At 44.6% G+C, this 26,408-nt stretch overlaps 1 protein-coding gene across 1 annotated transcript in view; it reads left to right on the top strand.

Moving 5' to 3' along the window:
- LOC121536820 (potassium voltage-gated channel subfamily H member 7-like) overlaps positions 1-26,408 on the top strand; it is a 119,034-nt gene that overhangs the window by 51,544 nt on the left and 41,082 nt on the right. Inside the window, exons 4-6 of the mRNA XM_041844398.2 lie at positions 8,230-8,685; positions 9,380-9,594; positions 10,959-11,384. Of these exons, the coding sequence (XP_041700332.2) occupies positions 8,230-8,685; positions 9,380-9,594; positions 10,959-11,384 (1,097 nt within the window). The remainder of the gene's footprint in view (positions 1-8,229; positions 8,686-9,379; positions 9,595-10,958; positions 11,385-26,408) is intronic.

The following is a 26,408-nucleotide window of genomic DNA, read 5'->3' as shown; positions in this document are numbered from 1 at the left end:
GGAAAGCAACAAATAGAAGATAAAGAGCACAAAGAACAGTTAGTGGTTGGGTTTGGGGTCATAAATAAAAAAAAATATTTATGGAAAAACTTCTATGTGAAAAGCTTATCAGATTCAGTTTAATAGGAAATCCTTGACCATTAATGCCCTATGTGCAATGATTGATTTGTAAATTCAATTAAGGGATAGTAAAACATTTTTTACAGCATATAGCCAGTCAGATGGTTCCTTACCCAGAAAGTAGTCTATGGGCCAGGAGAAATTGTAATCCATGGTAAAGAGTTGTTTAAATAGCCACTATTAACTTGAGGGGATTTGGCCACAAACATTGAACTTTTTCTAATTGCCCCCATCACCCGCATAGTTTTTTTGTTAGCCTTCTGACTATTAGGTGTACAAAAAAAAGTGAACTATCCTCTAACATCTTCAATTTATTAAATTGAAATAGACCCCAACCCTGTTATGGGGTATTCATTTTTAAAGTGATACTGAGAGATTTTTTGGAGATTATTGGTCATTTTCTACTTACCCAGAGTCAGATGAACTCATGAACACCATTTTTATGTCTCTGTGTGCAGTTTGGAGATTATTAAAGTTAGCATGCCATGAGTCATATTATTTTAAAACTATCATGACACTGTCAAATGCTTATTTGCAATCGATGAACAAAAACCTACTCACCAGTTATTGTGGCCACTTTTCCAGGATCCAGTCCATCTTTTTTCTCCCCATCTTCTCCCCTTTTAGCTTTGCCACCAAGAATTGTTCAAATTAAATAAGTTAAATGTGTCAGAAATAATTATCCAAAGTCATAATGACACAGCCAGATAATTAAATTTGAGTTAGGACTGAAGATAATGACTCTGGCTCAGCTGTACAACACTACAAATAATACATGCACATACTGTACCACAGCCATTGTTGCATAGAATTAAAATGAGTAGAATGGACATTCCCATCGAAACAGTGTTGGTTTGGGTGAACAGCAAGTGGCCTCTTTTCACAGGCGATGTATCTCCGACTGTCACGCCCTGACTCAGGGGACTCTTATATGTTGAGTCAGGGTGTGAATATTCTATGTTGTGTATATCTATGTGTATGATTTAGTATGTGTAGATCTATGTTGGCCGGTGTGGTTCCCAATCAGAGGCAGCTGTCGCTCGTTGTCTCTGATTGGGGATAATACTTAGGCAGCCTATTGGCACTCGTTAGTTGTGGGATCTTGTTCCGTGTATAGGTTTGTTGTGTGATCAACCTTAGGACTTCACGGTTCGTTTGTTTATTGTTTTGTCGTGTGTTTGTCAGTTTAATAAACATGTACGCATTTCACGCTGCGCCTTGGTCTGACCCGTCCTTGAACGAACGTGACACCGACACAACGCCTGTTATCCTTATATGTGCATTTTGAGACCCCCCTTAAAATGATTGGATCTTCTTCGAACTATTGCGCCTGAGAAAGCTCCCCCCTCACCCCAAGGCAGAGCCCCTCCTAGCCATGATCTAAGGGCCTATGTCCCTTCTAGTAATTCTACTTCTATGGTCCATACAATCTCTGTACATACCTCTCAGGTTGCTTTTCAGCAACATGTTGACGTCTAAAGCAGGGTTTCCCAAACTCGGTCCTGGGTCCCCCTTGGGTGCAGGTTTTGGTTTTTGCCCTAGTACTACATAGCTGATTCAAATAACCAACTCATCATCAAGCTTTGATTATTTGAATCAGTTGTGTAGTGCTAGGGCCAAAACCAAAATGTACACCCATGGGAAGCGCCAGGACCGAGTTTGGGAAACCCTGATCTAAAGCACCCAAAAGCGTGCTTGCCATTGCAGTGGAACTGTTGGCCTGGTTATTGATATAGGTTAGTTTCACCCCAATCATCGCAAGTGAAATGGCGCCGGAGGGGATGGCTGCTGTTTTATGGACTCTTAACCAACCGTGCTATTTGGTTAGTTTTTTCGCATTGTTTGTAACTTATTTTGAATGTAATGTTGCTGCTACCATCTCTTATGACCGAAAAGAGCTTCTGGACACCAGAACATCGATTACTCACCTTGAACTGGACGAATAATCTTTCTTTAATGAGCCGGACGAGATGGATTTGCTCCTGACACCCGACAGGGCCCTCATCCCCGTCATTCGCAGTAGAAAGAAAATAAGATATCGCGGAAGGAGATCGGGGTGCCTGGTAAGGAGCCGGCGACGAGTGGCTAATCTGCATTTGCCATCAATACTATTGGCCAACGTACAATCGCTTGATAATAAAGTTGACGAACTAGAAGCACGTATATCCTACCAACGGGAAAACTGTAATATGTTTTGCCGAGTCGTGGCTAAACGACGACATGAATAACATACAGCTGGTGGATTATACACTGTATCGGCAGGATAGAACAGCAGCCTCTGGTAAGACAAGGGGTGGCGGTCTTTGTATATTTGTAAACAACAGCTGGTGCACGATATCTAAGGAAGTCTCAAGGTTTTGCTCGCCTGAGGTAGAGTATTTCATGATAAGCTGTAGACCACACTATCTACCAAGAGAGTTTTCATCTATATTCTTCGTAGCTGTCTATTTACCACCACAAACCGATGCTGGCACTAAGACCGCTCTCAATGAACTGTATACGGCCATAAGAAAACAGGAAAATGCTCATCCAGAGGAGGCGCTCATAGTGGCCGGGGACTTTAATACAGGGGAACTTAAATCCGTTTTACCTCATTTCTACCAGCATGTTAAATGTGCAACCAGAGGGAAAAAAACTCTAGACCACCTTAACTCCACACACAGAGACGCATACAAAGCTCTCCCTCGCCCTCCATTTGGCAAATCTGACCATAATTCTATCCTACTGATTCCTGCTTACAAGCAAAAACTAAAGCAGGAAGCACCAGTGACTCGGTCAATAAAAAAGTGGTCAGATGAAGCAGATGCTAAGTTACAGGACTGTTTTGCTAGCACAGACTGCATTATGTTCCAGGATTCTTCCGATGGCATTGAGTACACCACATCAGTCACTGGCTTCATCAATAAGTGCATCAATGACGTCGTACCCACTGTGACTGTACGTACATACTCCAACCAGAAGCCATGGATTACAGGCAACATTTGCACTGAGCCAAACCGTAGAGCTGCCGCTTTCAAAGAGCGGGATTCTAACATGGAAGCGTATAAGAAATCCCGTTATGCCCTCCGACGAACCATCAAACAGGCAAAGCGTCAATACAGGACTAAGATCGAATCGTACTACACCGTCTCCGACGCTCGTCGGATGTGGCAGGGCTTGCAAACTATTACAGACTACAAAGGGAAGCACAGCCACGAGCTGCCCAGTGACACAAGCCTACCAGATGAGCTAAATTACTTCTATGCTCGCTTCGAGGCAAGTAACACTGAAACACGCATGAAAGCATCAGCTGTTCCGGACGATGTGGGATCACTCTCTCCGTAGCCGATGTGAGTAAGACCTTTAAACAGGTCAGCATTCACAAGGCCGCAGGGCCAGACGGATTACCAGGACGTGTACTCCGAGCATGCACTGACCAACTGGCAAGTGTCTTCACTGCCATTTTCAACCTCTCCCTGTCTGAGTCTGTAATTCCAACATGTTTCAAGCAGACCACCATAGTCCCTGTGCCCAAGAACACTAAGGTAACCTGCCTAAATGACTACCGATCCATAGCACTCGAGTCTGTAGCCATGAAGTGCTTTGAAAAGCAGGTCATGGCTCACATCAACACCATTATCCCAGAAACCCTAGACAACCTCCAATTTGCATACCGCCCCAACAGATCCACAGATGATGCAATCTCTACTGCGCTCCACACTGCCCTTTCACACCTGGACAAAAGGAACACCTATGTGAGAATGCTATTCATTGACTACAGCTCAGCGTTCAACACCATAGTGCCCTCAAAGCTCATCACTAAGTTAAGGACCCTGGGACTAAACACCTCCCTCTGCAACTGGATCCTGGACTTCCTGACGGGCCACCCCAGGTGGTAAGGGTAGATAACAACACACCCACCACGCTGATCCTCAACACGGGGGCCCCTCAGGGGTGCGTGCTCAGTCCCCTCCTATACTCCCTGTTCACTCATGACTGCATGGCCAGGCATGACTCCAACACCATCAATAAGTTTGCCGATGACACAACAGTGGTAGGCCTGATCACCGACAACGGCGAGACAGACTATAGGGAGGAGGTCAGAGACCTGGCCATGTGGTGCCAGGACGACAACCTCTCCCTCAGGGAGAGGTTGAAAATGGCAGTGAAGACGTGATCAAGATAAAGGAGATGATTGTGGACTACAGGAAAAAGAGGAGGACCGAGCACGCCCCCATTCTCATCGACTGGGCTATAGTGGAGCAGGTTGAGAGCTTCAAGTTTCTTGGTGTCCACATCACCAACAAACTAACATGGTCCAAGCACACCAAGACAGTCGTGAAGAGGGCACGACAAAACGTATTCCCCCTAAGGATACTGAAAAGATTTGGCATGGGTCCTCAGATCCTCAAAATATTCTACAGCTGCACCATCGAGAGCATCCTGACTGGTTGTATCACTGCCTGGTATGGCAACTGCTCGGCCTCTGACCGCAAGGCACTACAGAGGGTAGTGTGTACGGCCCAGTACATCACTGGGGCCAAGCTTCCCGCCACCCAGGACCTCTATACCAGGCGGTGTCAGAGGAAGGCCCTAAAAGTTGTCAAAGACTCCAGCCACCGTCTCTGCTACCACAGAGCAAGTGGTACCAGAGCGCCAAGTCTAGGTCCAAGAGGCTTTTAAACTACCCCCAAGCCATAAGACTCCTGAACATCTAATCAAATGGCTACCCAGACTATTTGCATTGCCCCCCCCCCCCACCCCTTTTACACTGCTGCTTCTCTCTGTTTATTATCTATGCATAGTCACTTTAATAACTCTACCTACATGTACCTCTGACCTCAATTACCTCGACTAACTGGTGCCCCCGCACATTGACTCGGTATCGGTACCCCCTGTATATAGCCTCGCTATTGTTATTTTACTGCTGCTCTTTAATTATTTGTTACTTTTATTTCTTATTATTTTTTAATTTAATGTTGTTTTCTTTTTGGTATTCTTTCTTAAAATTGCATTGTTGGTTAAGGGCTTGTAAGTAAGCATTTCACTGTAAGGTCTACCCTTGTTGTATATGTGACAAATACAATTTGATTTGATTTGATTTGACATGGCTGCCCTCCATAGGTTTTTTGGGACTGTAAAGTTCGAGCCAGGGGGAACATTAATAATTCAGTCAGATGCTGTAAAAGACTATAAAGTACTGTAAGTACAGTAACATAATATATCCTCTGTATTTAAAAGTAGTACTAGCTAATACATTGACTTGAATACTACATTGACATCTCAACACTGAGCCAGCTAACGGTAGCCGCTAAGCTAATAGCAACCCTATAGGCTTGACAGGCTAGCGTTAGCGCAGTTAGCTTAGCATTAGTGTATACAGTTAAAATTAAACAAATGCAACTTTGAAATATATAACACTTGGGTAGGGAGATGTCAGGGCCTAGACCATATAAACGGATTAGAAAAGAAACCACGATATTACCTCAGAGGAGCTATAAATCAATAAATTAAAACCAGACTATTATCTGCCGCCATTTGTTCTGATGTTAATCTATGGGCTAGCCTTGCTTAGCTGCAAACCCAGTCATCTCTATGTCAAGATCGCTAACAGTTTTCACTAAATCAATTTACATATTTAACATTTTCTATAGATAATGTACTTGTGTACACCACATACTTGTTTAAGAGAACAAAGGAAAAAGAGATAAGTAGAAAGGTAGAGTTGTCACAGGTGTCTTCTTCGAGTGTTGTTGAGGGGCCCCCTCAACGCAAAGGGCTGTGCTCCCTCATCCCCTGCTGGTGGCAACAGGCATAAACAATTCCCAATGGAAATCCATGGAGGACTTAGCCCAAAATGATAGTGGATTACAACCATATACAGTCATTGATTACAATAATATCTAAACCATGTTTTATAAATACAATGTGATTCCATAACCTTATGGACAGCCACAACTATAGTGTATGAAAATAAACATTCATACTTAGATAGGTCTCTGTGCGTTTTCAAAACGTGTACATCACAAATTATAAACCTACAATAGTCTACACCATCTCAATCTAATCTCAAAATGAGATGGCAACATCTACAGTTGATACAAAGGTTGCCTAACACTAAATGCAATTAGAAAATAATTAATATATGATCATATAGTTTAAAATGTATGTCACGTTTACATATGGGTTTAAAATATGTGATAATATATTTTTAAATGTATGTCGTACACTACCAGTCAAAAGTTTGGACACACCTACTCACTCAAGGGTCTTTCTTAATTTTATTATTTTTTATATTGTAGAATAATAGTGAAGACATCAAAACTATGAAATAACACATTGCTCGTGTTTCTTTAGTAGTGGTTTCTTTGCAACAATTCGACCGTGAAGGCCTGATTCACACAGTCCCCTCTGAACATTTGATGTTGAGATGTGTCTGTTACTTGAACTCTGTGAAGCATTTATTTGGGCTGCAATTTCTGAGGCTGGTAACTGTAATGAACTTATCCTCTGCAGCAGAGGTAACTCTGGGTCTTCCATTCCTGTGGCGGTCCTCATGAGAGCCAGTTTCATCATAGCGCTTGATGGTTTTGCGACTGCACTTTCAAAGTTACCAAATAGCGCTATCTTCTGTATACCCCCCCAACCTTGTCACAACACAACTGATTGGCTCAAACGCATTAAGAAGGAAAGAAATGCCACAAATTAACTTTTAAGAAGGCACACCTGTTAATTGAAATGCATTCCAGGTGACTACCTCATGAAGCTGGTTGAGAGAATGCCAAGAGTTTGCAAAGATGTCATCAAGGCAAAGGGTGGCTATTTGAAGAATCTCAAATATAAAATATATTTTGATTTGTTTAACACTTTTTTGGTTACTACAGGTAGGTGTGTCCAAACTTTTGACTGGTACTGTATATAGCCATATATTACTTTCCCTTATGGGATGATTTGTTGACATAATTGTAATCCAAACCCAACCTTCATTTACTCGTTGTGATGCACTGAGGTTCCAAACTCTGTTTTAGACTAGATTGACTGTTTCTGACTCATATCAATGCCACATAGGATGAGTTGGTTTTTAGGGGCAGTTGCCCCTTTAACTGTATATGCTTCAGGAACATAGAGTTCATCTGAAACAAGCAGCACTCTAGAAGTCTTCCCTCTTCCGCCTACTTCCCTCGGGCATCCCTCAGCATCTAATATGATTGTAAACTGACACACCTAGAGTAGAGACACTGAGGCATGTATCACTATGTCCATAAAGAAGAGGGTAAATTGCAGACCTGCCATTAGGGGCTATTTCAGAGGCCTGTCCAGGAGCCCTGTTGAGTGTGATGGCTTTATTGTGTGTGGCTGGGGAATGGAAACAGATGGCAGTAACAATATGAATGGAGGGTGCTGAACGATGGCTGCCTCATATTTATGAGTGAGCCTGGGGCTCACTTTCACCCCTTCTTCTATTGTTAATGAGCCCAAACTACAGTTCCCTCCCAAGGGGGCGTTTATATATGCCTGGGTGTCAACTCTGAAGATGTTACTGGACAGTGGACAAACATGAGACATACATGGGATACTGGACAGGACACACCATCTCTCTCAGTTCTATTAAGGAAGGAGATTCCTTTTCCGTTAAGTGTTTCAATTTATACCCTTGAATGCGGTATGATAGATTATGATACCCTGCGGCGTGCAAAGTTGAATTCATTAATCATCAAAGAAGACAGAACACTACATATATGATAGGCATAACTGCAGTTTACACACTATGCACTGAGAGGTAATAGGCCGACCAAGGTGATTCAGTCACGTACCATCGAATGCCATTGGATTAAAAGGTCGATTCTCCTGCTTACCTTCCTCTGTTTGATCATGAACACATATAAGGTAATCCAATTATTGAATTCCACACAATCAGAGAAATGAAAGTGCACCTTCCAACTCAAAGAACCGTAATGAGATTTGCATTGATTGAAAATGTGACTGAATTGACTGAAGAGTTGTTGCTATTGCTTTTGATTTAGATCCTTGACATTTTATGTTATAAAGTCAAAATCACAATTTTTTGTCAATTCATCATTTGATTGTTTACTGCAGGAATAAACACGTCCAACATTTTCTGTTGTTTAGGAAAGGGACGATTCTTCCGATTCCGCCAGGCTGCCTTGAGTCTGGTCTCCAACAAACAGTCTCTTCCACAAGAAGACCCAGATGCCGTCATGGTGGATTCCCCCTCCCCCAAAAAGAACAAGGACTCGGTGGCTCTGACCAACTTCCAGTCGCCCCCAACCAAGGACAACTGCAGCCCCACCGATGCCAAAGACACACGGGCCCTCATCAGCTCCAGCCACCACTCCTCCCAGGCCAGTTTGCATGGACCCGGACCCCTGAGCCACTCCTCTCCCAAGCAGCACCCGTGGGACAGGCTGTACCAGATGGAGGCGCACCAGTCCACCACCTGCCTGGCACACACCATCTCCAGAGGCAGCATCAGCGGGAGCAGCATGAGGCGAGCCTCCTCTGTCCACGACATAGAAGGCTTCAGCAACTCCAAGAGCATATTCAGGGACCGACACGCAAGTGAAGGTAAAGTAGGATAATGAAATGTCTAATGAAAGCTTTGTGGTACCTAGATTTAGAATGGGGACAGACCTATTGTCATCTTTGTGACTTGTGAGTGCTCCTGGCTCAATAATTGTTTATTACAGTATACTATTACAGATTTATGCCAGCATTATCTGCATCCACAGTACTATTTCTTTCTCTCTTCTTCTCACCACTATAATGCTGCTTTTAGACAATGGTCGCTATATCAGAGGTAACGATGTGTTCTCTGACCATGCTTGTCATGCACTGGACTGTTTGAAGCATGTATCCTAATCAAGCCAATTGCCCACAAGGAATTATTATTATTTCTCCCTGAAATCCTACTCTCAATGAAGTGCTACACTTGAGAATGTGCTATGACTTAAACATTTGGGTGTGGTGACATTTTTGTAATGTCAGCTATTATAAATGTATTTTGATGATTGATCAACACCTCCTAAATGAAAGCCTGCTGCCTCCACTGATTGCTAACAATATTATTGCCATCCCCACCCAACACCTGCATGAAAGAAAGCCATTTTGCTTTATCATCAATTATGTGATGGTTTGGCTCACTGCTACAGCTTTTACCTCTGTCCACGTACTACTGCATGCTCTTAACTAGAGCTGTGCTATACTGTATTACCACCTCTCTCTCTATAGTCAATTCCTTTGGGTTTTCTTTACGTTCCAGGTCCGTTCAATCATCTCAAGTCCAGTTTGCTGGGCTCCACCTCGGAATCCAACATCAACAAGTACAGCACCATCAACAAGATCCCGCTGATTGCGCTCAACTTCGCAGAGCGGAATAATGACAATAAGGCACAATCTCCCCCATCGTCAGAAAACACTATCATAGCACCCAAGGTCAAGGACAGAACGCACAACGTCACTGAAAAAGTCACACAGGTGAGACAGTTGACTCCATTTGTCTGGAAAGCACATTTGACTGTTGTAACATTTGTTGGAATAATAACATTAATTTTTTTATACAACTTTCATGTTACACTATGCACAAAATAAGGAATGTACCTAACGAATGCCTAACACATATGATACATTTTTTTGCACTAATGGCTGCTTGTGCATCCTCAATGAATTGGAGAAACAATCTCATCAATGAATGTTAGACATTCCTGTGAGACTCCTGCTTGTGCCTAGGACAACTAACCACTGTACAGTGACTGTCCTCTCATTAATGTCAGTGTCAAACCTCAGCACAGTCTGTAGGACAGAAGACCAAGCTTTCCAGTAAACTCAGACCTTCTTTGACAGGTGAAAACAGAGCACTCCTGACAATGACAATCTATAGAAGGGACAAGCCATTCTCACTCATAAATACAGCCATCATCCTACTGAACTCCCTATTTCTGTGTTGCTGTACCTTGAATTGGCCATTCAATGGGTTTTTCACATCAGTACCTGTCGGGATGCATTGAAGAATCCATAAGAATCCTTGTGGATGTGCTGAGGCAACGTAAAACAAAGCCCTCTGTCCTCATCATTTCTCCTGCACTATTTACCAGCAGATAGGTCTTTCTTTGAAGCCTGTCAGAGCTCATTAAGATCCAGAGGAGAGGAAAGCCACGTACTCACTGGCTGTTAGATTACAACGTTGCTTGAATGGACATTATAAGCTATAGAGTCCAACCATGGAGAAAAGCTTACAGAGATGATAAAGAAGCTGTTGAACATTGGACACCGTCTGTTGTATCTATACCATTGTTATGAATCGAGCACTACAAATGTCTAAAAAAGAGCACACGGTAGTCTTTTCAAAAGATGTACAGCTAGGATACGTTATCTGATTATCCTCCTTCAATACTATCATATCATATCAAATCGCATTTTCAAAATGATCTACCCCCAAAAAATCAATGGATGAATTTACTACAACTTACTACTAGAATGTGAGACGGTAAGGCAGTGATCCTGTGGAACACATCTATATTGGAAGTCACATTATTCACATCCCAAGACAGGGGTAATCGGTCATGTCTGTCAAATGAGAGGAGAGGACTGTGGAGCACTTACTCTCAGGTTAGCTGAATCATAGCAAGGAACTTTACCTGGACTGCTCCGGCAATATCCAGCTACTGAGATAAGTGAGTTAAAAGCAGACTCGGGTAAAGCTGTCAGATAGATGAATATTTTGCCATTCAGACAAAAGTTTGACACTCATATCTACAGAATAAAACTTTATTTCTGTCAGAAACCTAGTTAATTAGTGCTCTTAGTGGTTGCTGTCCCCTCTTCTCTCTATGCTACTACAGGTACTGTCACTGGGAGCTGATGTCCTTCCAGAATACAAGCTCCAGACTCCACGCATGGACAGATTCACCATCCTCCACTACAGTCCCTTCAAAGCTATGTGGGACTGGCTCATCCTGCTGCTGGTCATCTATACAGCCATTCTCACACCCTACTCTGCTGCTTTCCTACTCAATGACCGCGAGGAGCAAATGAGGCGTGAGTGTGGATATTCCTGCAATCCCCTGAACGTGGTGGATTTCATGGTGGACATCATGTTCATCGTTGACATTGTTATCAACTTCCGGACCACCTATGTGAATCTGAACGAGGAAGTGGTCAGCCAGCCAGGGAAGATCGCCATTCAATATTTCAAAGGCTGGTTCCTGATAGACATGGTGGCTGCCATCCCCTTTGACCTGCTTATCTTCGGTTCAGGATCAGACGAAGTAAGTCATTCCTAATGCATGTCTTTCCCTGTGTTTCTCTCTCTGGGAGTTTTATTGCATATCACTTTAGCAGTGCTCCCATTCTTTTCCCATTTACTAAGCTCAGTCTTATGGCCTGCATTTTTCTGTCTCGTCTCTGAAAGGATTACTGTATTAAATTGCATGTTGCATTTTTTTTTTGTCTGAATGGCCATCATTTCAAAATCCATTTACGTGGATTAATGGCTTACAAATGGCAATCAATGATGCATTTAAATGAGGGGACAGTCAGCAGCGCTGTGTGCACAGCTTACATGCAGATGTGAAAGACCCATTGGGAGGCAGGGTGGCTTGTTTGTTTATGATGGAATATCCCTTCAGGGTCTGGAGCCACTTCAGCTTTATAATGCTTTGTTGGCACACCAGAACATGAGAGAGAGACAGCTCGTGCTTATAAAGCATAATCACCTACTCTACTGCTGCTGAGTCAGACTGAATATTGACAACAAACCAAAATAAAAACCACTGCATTCAATCCAAAACCGTTCAATGTTAAATTTACCCCCACTGGCTTCTATCTATGCCACCAAAGTTTGTCTCACTTTTTTTCCCCCCATCAATTTCTTTTATTTATAGATGTTTCATGTACGTTTTAGATGAAATGGACATTGCACCATGCCTATGAAACAGGATATTTAGTAGAGCTACATCCTATTTAAGGGTAATTGGTGACCATTTATTACAGTTTACTTTATTGACCAACCGCAACCAGGTGTAGGGAGCTATTTTGTCACAACCTGCAAGTGTTAATTTCTATATTTATTATTGTGTAGGAAAATGTGGTTGTAAGCTCTGCAAAAAAAAAGAATAATACAGCGACCATTGTTTGCCTTTTATCTTAATTAGTCATTCATTTTTTATTAATATTATTTACATATTTTTGTACTGGTACTTAGTAACAAGCTTTTGCTCAACGGGAATAGCTTGAAAGAAAGTTGTGTGTTTTGGCTCTCTTGCATCCCAGGAAGAGTTCATTAAAATGGGCAGCTTGGGAGATACTTTTATTGAGGAGGCTATTTTCTATTGGTAAAGGACCTGTAATGCTATTATAAGCCCTAGCTATGTGGAGCTAGATCAAACAGCTAAATGGGGCCAGGCAGGGATATGTACATGCGCACAGTGATATAAAGACTGTACATGTACAGTATGTTCCTCGGCAGAGAACTGCTACAGAAAGCATCAAAGAATGTCCAGACTCAAAGCTGCTCATTCAATGTTTTCAATTTGATCTGTTTCACATAATTGCCCTGCAGCCTCACCGCAGCTTCAACTCTGAAATCTCAACAAACATACATTCCCACAGCCACACACCAACGGCTCATCCACACATACAGTGTGGTCCATAATTATTGGCACTCTTGATAAAGATGAGCTATATTGTATTCTAACATTTGCTCAAAGAAGGACATTTTGTTTAACAAGTAGGTATGAGGTACTTTTCTGCATATGGTTCAGTTTTTTAACGCCAAACACACCACTGTTGTGCGTGGCCAAAGAGCTCTATTTACATGGTCTCTAACCAAAGCACTGGTTCCAATCAAAGGAGAATTTTGCTTTTTTACAACTAAATCTAAATTTTTGATGTAAATGGCATGTTATAGAAAGGTCCAGACACTTTTTTCTCAATTTCACTTGTTTTTGAGAAACTTACCCCAACCAGCGATTCACTTCCTCATCTTCGTTGTGCATCATGTACTGGGGCTCTTATTTTTTATTTTACAAAGGCTCCAAAAACACCCAAATACTTCATTTAAAAAAAGCTCTCAGTATAGTGATGCAGGTCTTTAGATGGTATACACATGAAATTGTGTCATTCCTAACTTTATCCGCAATGTTATATACCATTTTGTTGTGACTTGAGCGATACCTCTCCGTCCATTCTAGCAGCAGGCTACATAGAGAATGGAACAGCTGGAAAGTGGAAACAGCTTGAGTAGCACAAAATGGAATATAACGTTGCGGATAAAGTTCGGAATGATACAATTTCATGGGTACATCTAAAGACCTGTTTCTAAAAGGAGGTATTTGGGTGTTTTTGGAGCATTTGTTCATGATTTTTTTCAGAGCCCCCGTACTGCACAATGAGGATGAGGAAGTGAATCGCTGGTTGGGGTAAGTTTATTGGCTGCAAATGGATCTTCCAGCAAGACAATAACCCCAAGCGTAAATCAAATCCCAAAAAAAGTATTTGATCCCCTGCTGATTTTGTATGTTTGCCCACTGACAAAGGCATGATCAGTCTATAATTTTAATGGTAGGTTTATTTGAACAGTGAGAGACAGAATAACAACAAAAAAATCCAGAAAAACGCATGTAAAAAATGTTACAAATTGATTTTCATTTTAATGAGGGAAATAGGTATTTGACCCCTCTGCAAAACATGACATAGTATTTGGTGGCAAAACCCTTGTTGGCAATCACAGAGGTCAGACGTTTCTTGTAGTTGGCCACCAGGTTTGCACACATCTCAGGAGGGATTTTGTTCCACTCCTCTTTGCAGATCTTCTCCAAGTCATTAAGGTTTCGAGGCTGACGTTTGGCAACTCAAACTTTCAGCTCCCTCCACATATTTTCTATGGGATTAAGGTCTGGAGACTGGCTAGGCCACTCCAGGACCTTAATGTGCTTCTTCTTGAGCCACTCCTTTGTTACCTTGGCCGTGTGTTTTGGGTCATTGTCATGCTAGAATACCCATCCACGACCCATTTTCAATGCCCTGGCTGAGAGAAGGAGGTTCTCACCCAAAATTTGACGGTACATGGCCCCGTCCATCGTCCCTTTGATGCGGCGAAGTTGTCCTGTCCCCTTAGCAGAAAAACACCCCCAAAGCATAATGTTTCCACCTCCATGTTTGACGGTGGGGATGGTGTTCTTGGGGTCATAGTCAGCATTCCTCCTCCTCCAAACACGGCGAGTTGAGTTGATGCCAAAGAGCTTGATTTTGGTCTCATCTGACCACAACACTTTCACCCAGTTCTCCTCTGAATCATTCAGATATTCATTGGCAAACTTCAGACGGCCCTGTATATGTGCTTTCTTGAGTGGGCGCTGCAGGATTTCAGTCCTTCACGGCGTAGTGTGTTACCAATTGTTTTATTGGTGACTATAGTCCCAGCTGCCTTGAGATCATTGACAAGATCCTCCTGCGTGGTTCTGGGCTGATTCCTCACTGTTCTCATGATCATTGCAACTCCACAAGGTGAGAGTGGAGCCCCAGGCCGAGGGAGATTGACAGTTATTTTGTGTTTTTTTTGTTTCTTCTATTTGCGAATAATCGCACCAACTGTTGTCACCTTCTCACCAAGCTGCTTGGCAATGGTCTTGTAGCCCATTCCAGCCTTGTGTAGGTCTACAATCTTCTCCCTGACATCCTTGGAGAGCTCTTTGGTCTTGGCCATGGTGGAGAGTTTGGAATCTGATTGATTGATTGCTTCTGTGGACAGGTATCTTTTATACAGGTAACAAGCTGAGATTAGGAGCACTCCCTTTAAGAGTGTGCTCCTAATCTCAGCTCGTTACCTGTATAAAAGACACCTGGGAGCTCAGAAATCTTTCTGATTGAGAGGGGTCAAATACTTATTTCCCTCATTAAAATGCAAATCATTTTATAACATTTTTTACATGCGTTTTTCAGGATTTTTTTGTTGTTATTCTGTCTCTCACTGTTCAAATAAACCTACCATTAAAATTATAGACTGATCATTTCTTTGTCAGTGGGCAAACGTACAAAATCAGCAGGGGATCAAATACTTTTTTCCCTCACTGTATGGTCATTTTCACATTTTTCATAAATTCTTAGAATGTTTGGGAATTACATATACTAAAGCACTTGTGAATATTCTATAGCAATATAGAGTGGGAAAGCGGCCGTGCATTTGGACAATCAATTGACACTTCAGTAAATAAAACTGTCAGGGCGTGCTGTAGGTGCAATGGTGGAATCAAACGCAGGACTCAGAACGATATTCCAAAGGCTTGTATTACTGCCCAAACTAAGGCAAAAGGACAACTTTGCCCGAAGGCGAAAAATACGCACGGCGAAAAGTAACAGCGCACAAACAGAGTGCGACAATGGTAACTGCGCACAAACAGGTGCTGAAAATACTCCAGCGTAGTGGAGAGAAGCTCAACCGAGCAATACACACAACTGACGGAAAATAATTACACACAACACTAGACAAACACAACGAGAAACTTATAGGACACTAATTACGCCAAAACAGAAACAGGTGTGGAAACAAACAGACAAAAGCAAACGAACATGAAACATACAGCGGTGGCAGCTAGAATTCGAGACGAACGAAACGCTGAAACCTGCCCGAACAAGGGAGAGAGGCAGCCTCGGCCGAGAACCGTGACAGTACCCCCCTTGACGCGCTGCTCCAGACGTGCGCCGACTCGCCTCCGGGACGACCAGGAGGACGCGTGAGCAGGGCGCGCCGGATGCCCCCGATGGAATTCCGTCAGGAGCTGACGGTCCAAAACGCCTCTCCTCGGCACCCAGCACCGCTCCTCCGGACCGTACCCCTCCCACTCCACTAGATACTGGAGACCCCCCATCCGACGTCTCGAATCCAAGATGGATCTCACGGAGTACGCCGGTGCCCCCTCGATGTCCAACGGGGCGGAGGAGTTCCCAAGATCTCATCTTCTTGGAGTGGGCCACGCTACACCGGCCTGAGAAGGGCACATGGAACGAGGGTTAATCACACTTATACTCCACAGGTAGCTGTAATCTATAACATACCTCGTTCCAACCTTCTCAGGACTTTAAATGGCCTACAAACCGCCCGACCCAGTTTCCGACAGGGCAGGCGGAGGGGCAGGTTTCTGGTAGAGAGCCAGACTCGATCACCAGGTGCGTACACCGGTGCCTCACTGCGGTGGAGATCAGCGCTCGCCTTCTGACGTCGGAGGGGCCCGCTGCAGGTGGACGTGTGCAGCGTTCCAAGTCTCCTCCGAGCGCCGCGCCACTCATCCACCGCAGGAGCCTCGATCTGGCTCTGCTGCCAGGGTGCCAGAGCTCGGCTGGTAACCTAACACACATTGAAATGGAGTTAGGTTAGTGGAGGAATGGCGTAGGGAATTCTGGGCCATCTCGGCCAGGAACGCACCTTGACCACTCCTCCGGCCGGTCCTGGCAGTATGTTCTGAGAAACCTACCCACATCCTGGTTTACGTTGCCCACCTGCCCATTACTCTCCGGGTGGTAACCCGAGGTGAGGCTCAACCGAGACCCCCAACCGCTCCATAAACGCTCTCCAGACTCTGGAGGTGAATTGGGGACCCCGATCCAGCCACAATGTCCTCGGGTACCCCGTGAGTGCCGGAACACATGGGTAAACAGTGCCTCGCAGTTTGTAGGGCAGTAGGAAGACCCCGGCATGGGGAGCAAACGACAGCGCTCAGAGAACCGTCCACAACGACCAGGATGGTAGTATTCCCCTTGGGAGAGGGGAAGGTCTGTTATAAAGTCCACTGAGAGGTGGGACCATGGTCGTTGTGGGAACGGGCAGGAGTAGCAACTTACCCCTAGGTAGATGTCTGGCGCCTTACACTGGGCGCACACCGAGCAGGAGGAAACATAAACCCTCACATCCCTTGCCAACGTGGGCCACCAGTACTTGGCACTAAGACAGTGCACTGTCCGGGCCGATACCCGGATGTCCAGAGGAGGGTGACGTGGTGAGCCCAATAGATCAATCGATCCCGAACCTCGAGCGGAACGCACCACCTCCGGGCACTGTGGTGGACTAGGTCGGTGCGTAACGCCCGCTCGAGTTCAGCATCGACCTCCCACACTACCGGGTGCCACCAGACACGACTCAGGCAGTATGGGAGTGGCTCCACGGACCTCCTCCTCCCGTGTCATACCGCGCCGAGACAGCGCATCTGCCTTGCCATTCTGTGACCCAGGGATGTACGTGATCTTAAAAGTAAACCTGGTCAAGAACATACTCCATCTTGCCTGGCGAGGTTCAGCCTCTCGCCGCCCGGATGTCACTCCAGGTTACGGTGGTCCGTCAAAATGAGGAAAGGGTGTTGAGCCCCCTCAAGCCAGTGCCTCCACACCTTTAGAGCCTGTACCACGGCTAACAGCTCCCTGTCCCTACGCCATAGTTCCGCTCCGCCGGACTGAGCTTCTTGGAATAAAAAAGCACAGGGGCGGAGTTTGAGTGGCGCCGCCAGACCGTTGTGAAAGCACGGCTCCTAAACCGGCCTCCGACGCGTCCACCTCTACCTGGAACGGCACAAAGAGGGATCCGGATGCGCCAGCACCGGGGCCGAGGTAAACAGGTCCTTCAGCCTCCCAAACGCCCTGTCCGCCTCGGCCGACCACTGCAGACGCACCGACCCCCTTCAACAGAGACGTGATGGGAGCTGCCACCCTGTCCAAAACCCCCGGATAAACCTCCTGTAGTAATTTGCAAACCCCAAAAACTGCTGCACCTCCTTCACAGTGGTTGGTGTTTGCCAATTCACGCATCGGCCAACACCCGGTCTACCTCCCATCTTCACCCCTGACGCAGACAACTGATAACCCAAAAAGGAGACCGAACTCCTGGAAAACAGACACTTCTCTGCCTTCACATACAGGTCGTGCTCCACCAGCCTCCGCAACACTCTACGCACCAGGGCCACATGCTCGACACAGGGTAGGCGAGTACACGAGAATGTCATCAATGTACACCACCACCCCCTGCCCCTGCATGTCCCTGAAGATCTCATCCACGAATGATTGGAAAAACTGGACGAGCGTTCATCAACCCGTAATGGCATGACCAGATACTCGTAATGGCCCGAGGTGGTACTAAAGGCTGTTTTCCATTCATCACCCTCCCTGATGTGCACCAAGTTGTACGCCATCGCTCCTGGAGATCTAATTTCCGTGAAGAAACTTGCGCCCCATGCAACGACTCATTCATGGTCGCAATCAGCGGGAGTGGATAACCCATACTTCACCGTAATCTGATTGAGACCACGGTAATCGATGCACGGGCGAAACCACCATCCTTTTTCTTCACAAAAAAGAAACTTCCGAGGACGCAGGGGAAGTGGAAGGCCATATGTGTCCTTGTCTCAGAGATTCGTCTATGTAAATCTCTCCATAGCTTTCTTCTCCTCCTGGAGACAGAGGATACACCACATGGCTCCGTGGGAGCGCAGCTCCCTGCCTGGAGGTCTATCGCACAATCCCACCTGCCTACTGGGGTGGCAACCGCGTAGCGCTCGCCTTACTAAACGCAATAGCCAAATCCCCATACTCAGGTGGAGACTGTGCAATGCGGGCACCTGGTTTGGACTCTCTCCACCGAGGTAGCCCCTACGAAACGCCCAAACATCTACCTCACACACTGAGCAGACCACTCCATCAGAGCCCTCTCTGCCACAGAAATAGCTGGGTTATGGGTACTCAACCAGGGCATGCCCAGCACCACCGGATACGCAGGAGAGTCAATCAGGAACAGCTGAATCATCTCCTGATGATCCCCGCGCACCACATCCTAAGTGGCGCCGTGACTTCCCTGATTAAGCCCACATCCCATCGGACTGCACTATCTAGGGCATGAACGGGAAAGGAACATCAACAGGAATAAGGGGAATCCCTAACGCTAAACAAACTTTTTATCAATAAAATTCCCAGCCGCGCCTGAATCTGGTCCAGCGCCTTATGCTGGGAGATGAGGTGCTACCTGTGGAAAACTGACAGGCATACAAAAATGGGCAACAGTGAGCTCTGGGTGAGTGGGGCGCCTACTCACCTGGAGGGAATCCCCAGTGCGGGACCTGTCGTCATCTCCCCCTAGAGGCCATCCCAGCACCTAGCCTCGGTGTGTCCTCCCCCGACCACAGTTGGGTGCAGTGGATGGACCCCCTGGCCTGCCGACTCCTCCTCTCTCTAAGCGCCGGGGCGCCCCGAGCTCCATAGGACACGGCTCGGAGCGCTGGAGGGTGAAATGGACGGACCCTCCGCAGGACGTCCGCGGTGGCTCCAGTAGGTTATCCAGCCTGATGGACATGTCGACCAGCTGGTCGAAAGAGAGGCTGGTGTCCCTACAAGCCAGCTCCTGACGGACGTCCTCTCGTAGGCTACATCTGTATAGATCGATGAGGGCCCGATCATTCCACCCCTGCATGTCTGCCGCTTGAGCACGGAATTCGGAGCGAATTCCTGGGCACTCCTCCTCCCCCTGCCGGAGGAAAGACCAGACGCTCCCCGCCGCTCTCCTCCGGGGATGGTCAAACACCGCCCTGAAAGGGCGGGAAACTGCTCGTAGGTTAATCGTGGCGCCGATCTTCCTCCACTCGCGTTGGCCCACTCAACGCTTTTCCGGCCAGGCAGGAGATCAGGCGGACACGCTCCTCATGCCCCCCAAGGTGCCGGGTGCACTGTGGCCAGGTGTATAGCTCCACCTGGAGTAGGAATCCCTGACACCCGGCCGCGGTTCCGTAATCGTAGGCCCTCGGGAGAGATAGTCGGACTCCTCGAGGTTCCGCGCTGGAATGGGCGGGCTGGCCCGATGGTGCTGGCAGGGAGGGAGGCGGTGGAGGCGTACCCCAGCCTCTGGGAGGTGGAAATCACCTCCTGCAGAGCGGTTCCCCATCTGCAGGATCTGATCTCGTTGGTCCCGAACCTGGGCCTCCAGTCTCGTCTGGGCTGCTTCGGCTCCTGCTGATTCCATTGATGGTGTGTAATTCTGTCAGCGTGCTGTAGGTGCAATGGTGGAATCAAACGCAGGACTCAGAACGATATTCCAAAGGCTTGTATTACTGCCCAAACTAAGGCAAAAGGGACAACTTTGGCCCGGGCGAAAAAATACGCACGAAGGCGAAAAGTAACAGCGCACAAACAGGTGCGACAATGGTAACTGCGCACAAACAGGTGCGAAAATACTCCAGCGTAGTGAGAGAAGCTCAACCGAGCAATACACACAACTGACGGAAAATAATTACACACAACACTAGACAAACACAACGAGAAACTTATAGGACACTAATTACGCCAAAACAGAAACAGGTGTGGAAACAAACAGACAAAAGCAAACGAACATGAAACATACAGCGGTGGCAGCTAGAATTCCGGAGACGACGAACGCCGAAACCTGCCCGAACAAGGGAGAGAGGCAGCCTCGGCCGAAACCGTGACAAAAACATAATAAAAACATCTGTCTCGTCCAGGACTGGAGTCTACGCAGACCAGTGCGCCATAGCCAATCAGAGCTACAGTAGGCCTTTATGAAAACAAGCCATATGCCACACTGGCCTGCCATCATTCCTTTGAACTGGACTGTTGCAACAGCGCAACTTTAGATCATTAGAATGCATTAGCCAAAAGCCACAAAATACACCTGAATGGATTTTTGAAAATATGTACAGTAAATACCACGGGAGTCCTCTTACATTTGGGAACTTTACAGTACCATTGATCAAACAACCATGAAAATGTAGGCTCTCTCTCCCTCAGTTATGCGTATCAACAACAACAAGATCAACAACTAATGCTAGCCAGAGCAAGATGAGGTAAAATCTAACGAAGGAACATTAGATACACCCTCTCAAACTTTTTCAGCTAGTTGGCCGTCAAAATTGCACTGATAAACAATGGGGAATTGTAGCCTACTCGGCCTTCTGCAGCTGTAGCCTACTCGTCCTTTTGCTTGTCCCAAGCAAGCACCCAAGCTAACTGGCTAAAGTTGGCTAGCTTGCTAGCTAGATACTTCCAGATACAAATGAGAGAACACCTCACTCTGTCCATTTTACTCACCCTAGCAGAGCTGGTTAGGCTGTTTACATGTTATCTAGAGCAGGGTTGCCCAACCCTATTCCTGGAGAGCTACCCTCCTGTAGGTTTTCACTCCAACACCAGGTGTTACTAACCTGATTCATCTTATCAACCTGCTAATTATTAGAATCAGGTGTGCTAGATTAGGGTTGGAGCAAAAACCTACAGGACGTTAGCTTTCCAGGAACAGGGTTGGGCAGTCCTGATCTAGAGCGTCCGTGACTAACTATTACTTTTTTTGCCTACGTTTACTTACACCGGTCATATTCAGCGGGTGTTGCGCGTTCATAAATTCATCAGTTATTCTGCACTCTGGCACACTCAGACGAGAGTACTCTGAAGTCGGAGTAGATAACCAGAGTGAATTTGCGAACGCAAGAGATATGCTAACTGGATAACAGATGCTGTGATGACAAGAAATCCGCTGACACTGTCCTTGATTATAATAGTTTTATTACATCAAAGATTTCAGCGTCAATTTACAGATTTCTGCAGACATCTGGAGAACAACTGACCCAATCTCTAATATGTTGTCCTCCCCGTCCTTTGTCCCAACCATAGTATTTATAATCTGTAACATGATATGGGTGGTTTCCCCATAAACCAATCCCAGGACACCACATAACAGACTTCCTCTGTTTTAGGGTGCCCTTATAGTAATACTTTCCAGATGCTTCTGCAAGCTGAGTCAACTTCCTCTAACACACCATTTGTAAACATCAGCAAAGTCATAAACTGTTTAGACACTACATATTTCCCCCCTTCGAGACTAATTAAGTCTCGAAAACAAAAAGAATAGGATTATGACGAATAACAATTTCTCTTATTGAGTAACTTTAGCAATAAACCTACATTTATGGAGAGTAAACACATTTTTCTATGGAGTGTAAATAAATGTATATGAAATATGAACAACTCTTTATGGAGTGTAAATACATTTCTATCTTCCCACTGAACTCTAAATTTCCCTTCACCACTGTTCTCCCTTGTGCACTAACATGGAAGCTGAGCTGACTTTCCTAGAGTTACTTCAACCCTTGTTTTCGTAACTTTTTAGTCTGACTTTTCCACAATTTTTTCAAAAACCATTTCACTGATTTATCCACAAATTCCTTCCCACTATCTGAGGATATTCGATCGGGTAGTCCCCACCTGCTTATGACTTCTTTACACAAGAACTTGGCAACCGATTGAGCATATTTTAGCTTAGTTGGACATCTTATGCACCTCTTGGTGTAGGAATGTAACCAAGAATAACAGTCACACCCCTGCGAACATTATTTTTCAGACAGATTGTGCACCTGCCTATGACATAGTCAACCTGTTCAAGCAAATATGGTTCCCAAAACCATACTCCTTTGTGATCTTTCTCCTAACCTCCCCCCTTGCAACATTAGCTAACCCATGTGCTTCCTGAATCATCAGACCTAATAGGTCTAGAGGCGCTACTATCAACCCCTCATGGTTTCTCCAAAGACAACAAAGGATTGTTACTCTGAGGATTTTTTATTGTCTTCAAAACACCTGCTTTCGAAAGTCCTTCAATTTATGGTTCAATCCCTTGGATTGCTTCATCTTTCACTGGATACTGATTCTTCCAAGGAGGTCTGGCTCCTGGTCGAAGTTCAACTTTCACCTCAATTGGGCTGATTTCACAAGTCCAATATCGGTACTATTTTGAGACCACAAACATTCTTGAACTTGTTGCAACATCTCCTCTTTCATAGGGTCTGAATCCATCTTCACACTGCAAATAGATTAATGTGTCATCCTTACAGCTTATGGCTCTCCTTGTCCTTGAGCCAAAATCATTATTTTGAGAAATCGCTGATCTTCACTCCTCCAAATCCCCCAAATTCTCTTTCATCAGTACAAAAACAGCTTTCTCTGCTTCTGTCATCATTTCTCCTATTTGCTTCTGCTCATAGCCTTCAGAAACCAACAAGGTCACATGTGGCACATTCTTCTCAATCTCAAATTCTTTATCCAGATAATCGTCTATGTTTATCTTCATAGCTGCTCCTTGTGGTCCTAAAATTATGCAACATGAGCTGAGTTGAACTTTCTTTGGTTGATGACTCAACCATTCCTCTGAGTTCGATCGGGCAGCATTCTTGAAATACTTGAGCGTACAATGAAATGGATATTCCCGAAGCCTCGCATCTGGCATATTTTTCACAATGAATGTCTCCCATATCTTAGCCTGCTTTAAAAAATCTTCACTGAGATTTCCAATCCAGAATACTGAAGAAGAATCCATCTCTGTCATCATCAACAATTGGTAAACCTTTTCCTTTGGCACTTCTACCAGACAGCTGTCTGGTGTACATTTTATTGTACAATTCAACTTACACAATGCATCTCTTCCCAACAATGCAATAGGTGTATGTTCTGATACCAGTATGGGTATTGTAATTTTCAGATTTTTATAGCAGAGCTCAATTGGTTCCGTAAGAGGAATCAGCTGTTTCACTCCCTCAAATCCCTGTCCTAATTAGTTGATTGGACATAGGGAGATGTGTAACATCTTCAAGCTGAACACAGATAAAAGCAGCTCCGCTATCCGCCATCACTTCCAATGGTCGGTTGTTTATTTTCACCTCAATTGTTGGATCTTTTTCCGGTCCTGATGCTACCAGCTGACACCCCCCTTTCGGATCTTCTTAGCACCCCTAGAATCCTTGCTCCTGGCCCCTATAAGGGTTCACCTGTCCTCCAGATGATCTCGACTTGCCCCTGTATCTTCCTCTGAAATTCCCTCTGGTGTTTCCTCCTTGCCCATTACACTCACAGCAAAGTCACCAACCTGTCCACAATTATAACACACTTCTGAAGATTGCTGGAAGTATGGCTTAAATCTTCCTCCTCTTCCTCTTCCTAAGCCTTCTCGTCCTCTTCCTCTCCAATTCTGTGTCTGTCCAGAAACTGTCTATGGATATGAAACAACTGGTACCGCTATTGGTGGCTGGTACACTTGCATTTGACCTGGTTCGGTTGAAGCTGTAGCAGTGATTGTTGATTTGGTGCACACTGATTCTTCATAACCAAAGCTTGTTTCTTCTCCTTCTTATTCTCCACCAGTTGTATTTGATTGAGTTTTCTGAGAGTTTCTTGGTCCTGTTCTTTCTGGTTGTGTTCCTTTTTCCTGTACAGATCCACTTGATGGGCTATATGATCTATATATCTTTCTATTTCTTCTGTGCTAATCATTGTAGAATAAAATCCTCTTGAACATGAAGCACCTTTAATCTCCAAATCTTCATCGCTGTCTCCATCTTCACTTTCATCAGAGATCGAATCTCTTGTATCCTTCTTCCAACTTCCATCACCCCTTCTTTCCTCTCTGGCCAACCTCCATCTGATCACAGGGTCATATCCACCCATGATCTCTTCTGAATCACTCTGATCATCATCATCATCATCAAGTTCCATCCTCCTGAACCTCACTCCACCCTTAGTTTCCAGACATCTCGTTTTCTTCTTACTTTTGGAGTTTTGGATTCATCTTTATGGTCGTTTCTGCTTTTCCTCTCTCTATTATACAAGCACTTTCATTATGTTGATGATGTCTGGGTTAAGAGTCCCTTCCACTGGCCATGGTTGTTCAATATCAGGCCAACGTTTATTCCATTTTCCAGATAACCTTGCAATACCATTAACTAGAGGATTACTACTTTCTACTACATCAACAGGAGTAATTACTTTCATAGTTGATGTCCTTTTTCCCCATTGTAACAACTCTTCTATATTCCCTTATTGTGAATTATTTTATCATTATTATTATTTTAAACCAATTAATTTGTAAACCAAAAATACTTTAGACTATGTAGCTTATGTTTCCCTCCTTCCCCCCCCAAAAAAAACAATTAATCAATTAATCAATTAACTAATCAATTAATCAACTAATTTATCAATATATCTATTTATTTTTATTAATTTATTAATGTATTTATTTATTTTTATTTTATTTTATTTTACCAAATTATTGATTAGTGGCAATCTTACCACATCCGATCAGGAAAAGTAAATGAAAGTAGTCAACTTCAGAGCAATCCAAAAAAGAAAGACCTGTAATCCAGCACTCACAAACCAATTGCTTAATAAGCACCCAATCACCTTAATTTTACAGAATAATCTCAGTGCTGGATTTCCAACACAACTCTAATCAAACCAACTCATGCACAAAAAACTCCAATATGCAATTCTTAATTACATCAATTGATCAGTCTGTTGCCAAGTCCCTGTCAAATTGTCACAACATGAAATATGCTAGGCACACACAATATCCTCTATGGGAAGGTAAGTTTTGTGAACAGAACAGTACTAGCCTTGATTGGACTGGATCCGTTGCAGCACACACTGTCGCGTGATGCACTCGTCAGCACCTCCTCTCTCTCTCTGTCTCCTCCTTCTCGTCTCTCATATCACAGGAGAACAAAGGAACAGACAAGAATTTAGTATTTTATGCACTCACAGGGTTATTTCAACCATACAATACCCTTTTAGAAATACCTATGTTCACACTCGCGCTAAGAAATAAGCAAACAGCTTAACTCAGGAATATTATAAATAGCTCAATAACATTTATTTTTATTTTTTTTTTTTTAATCCGTCAACATATCTCTCATTTATAAATTCAATAGATCTCAATCAAATAGTTTCATCGTTAAGCAACAGCCGATTTAACAAACAGAATACTTTATTCGTGTGTAAGTCTCCCCCTCCTTCTCTTTCAGCTCCGAGTCTGCGTCTCCCAGCAGCTCAGTGCAGGCAGGGGAGTGGCATATTTGCTCTACGTAACTCTAAACTCATAAAATCCCACACATGCGTAGTTCATTCACCAGTGCGATTTCAGAGTGAGAGGAGCTCCCAAGCAGCTCTCTCCAAGCTAAACAACAGAAAGTAGACAGACCAGCTGTCCCTCCGTTATTTCCCCCAACACAGACAAACAGTAACACTTAACAGAACTCACAAACCAACACAGAACATAGAACACAAATCCTACTTCGAAGTTTCTTATCTTTACTTATCCTAATCTGCAGATTTATAGTTATTTTCTTATCCATTACAAAACATCTCTATACACTCTTAAAATCCTCCCTGTAGGCTCCTAGTCTTTTAACGTTCTCTTTTTATAGATTTACATTTACATTTTAGTCATTTAGCAGACGCTCTTATCCAGAGCGACTTACAGTTAGTGA

This window comes from Coregonus clupeaformis, chromosome 23, assembly GCF_020615455.1.
Source record: "Coregonus clupeaformis isolate EN_2021a chromosome 23, ASM2061545v1, whole genome shotgun sequence".
In the NCBI taxonomy this organism is placed as follows: Eukaryota; Metazoa; Chordata; class Actinopteri; order Salmoniformes; family Salmonidae; genus Coregonus; species Coregonus clupeaformis.
Note: the sequence above shows the minus strand (reverse complement) of the source record. Positions and strands in the feature narration are given on the sequence as shown.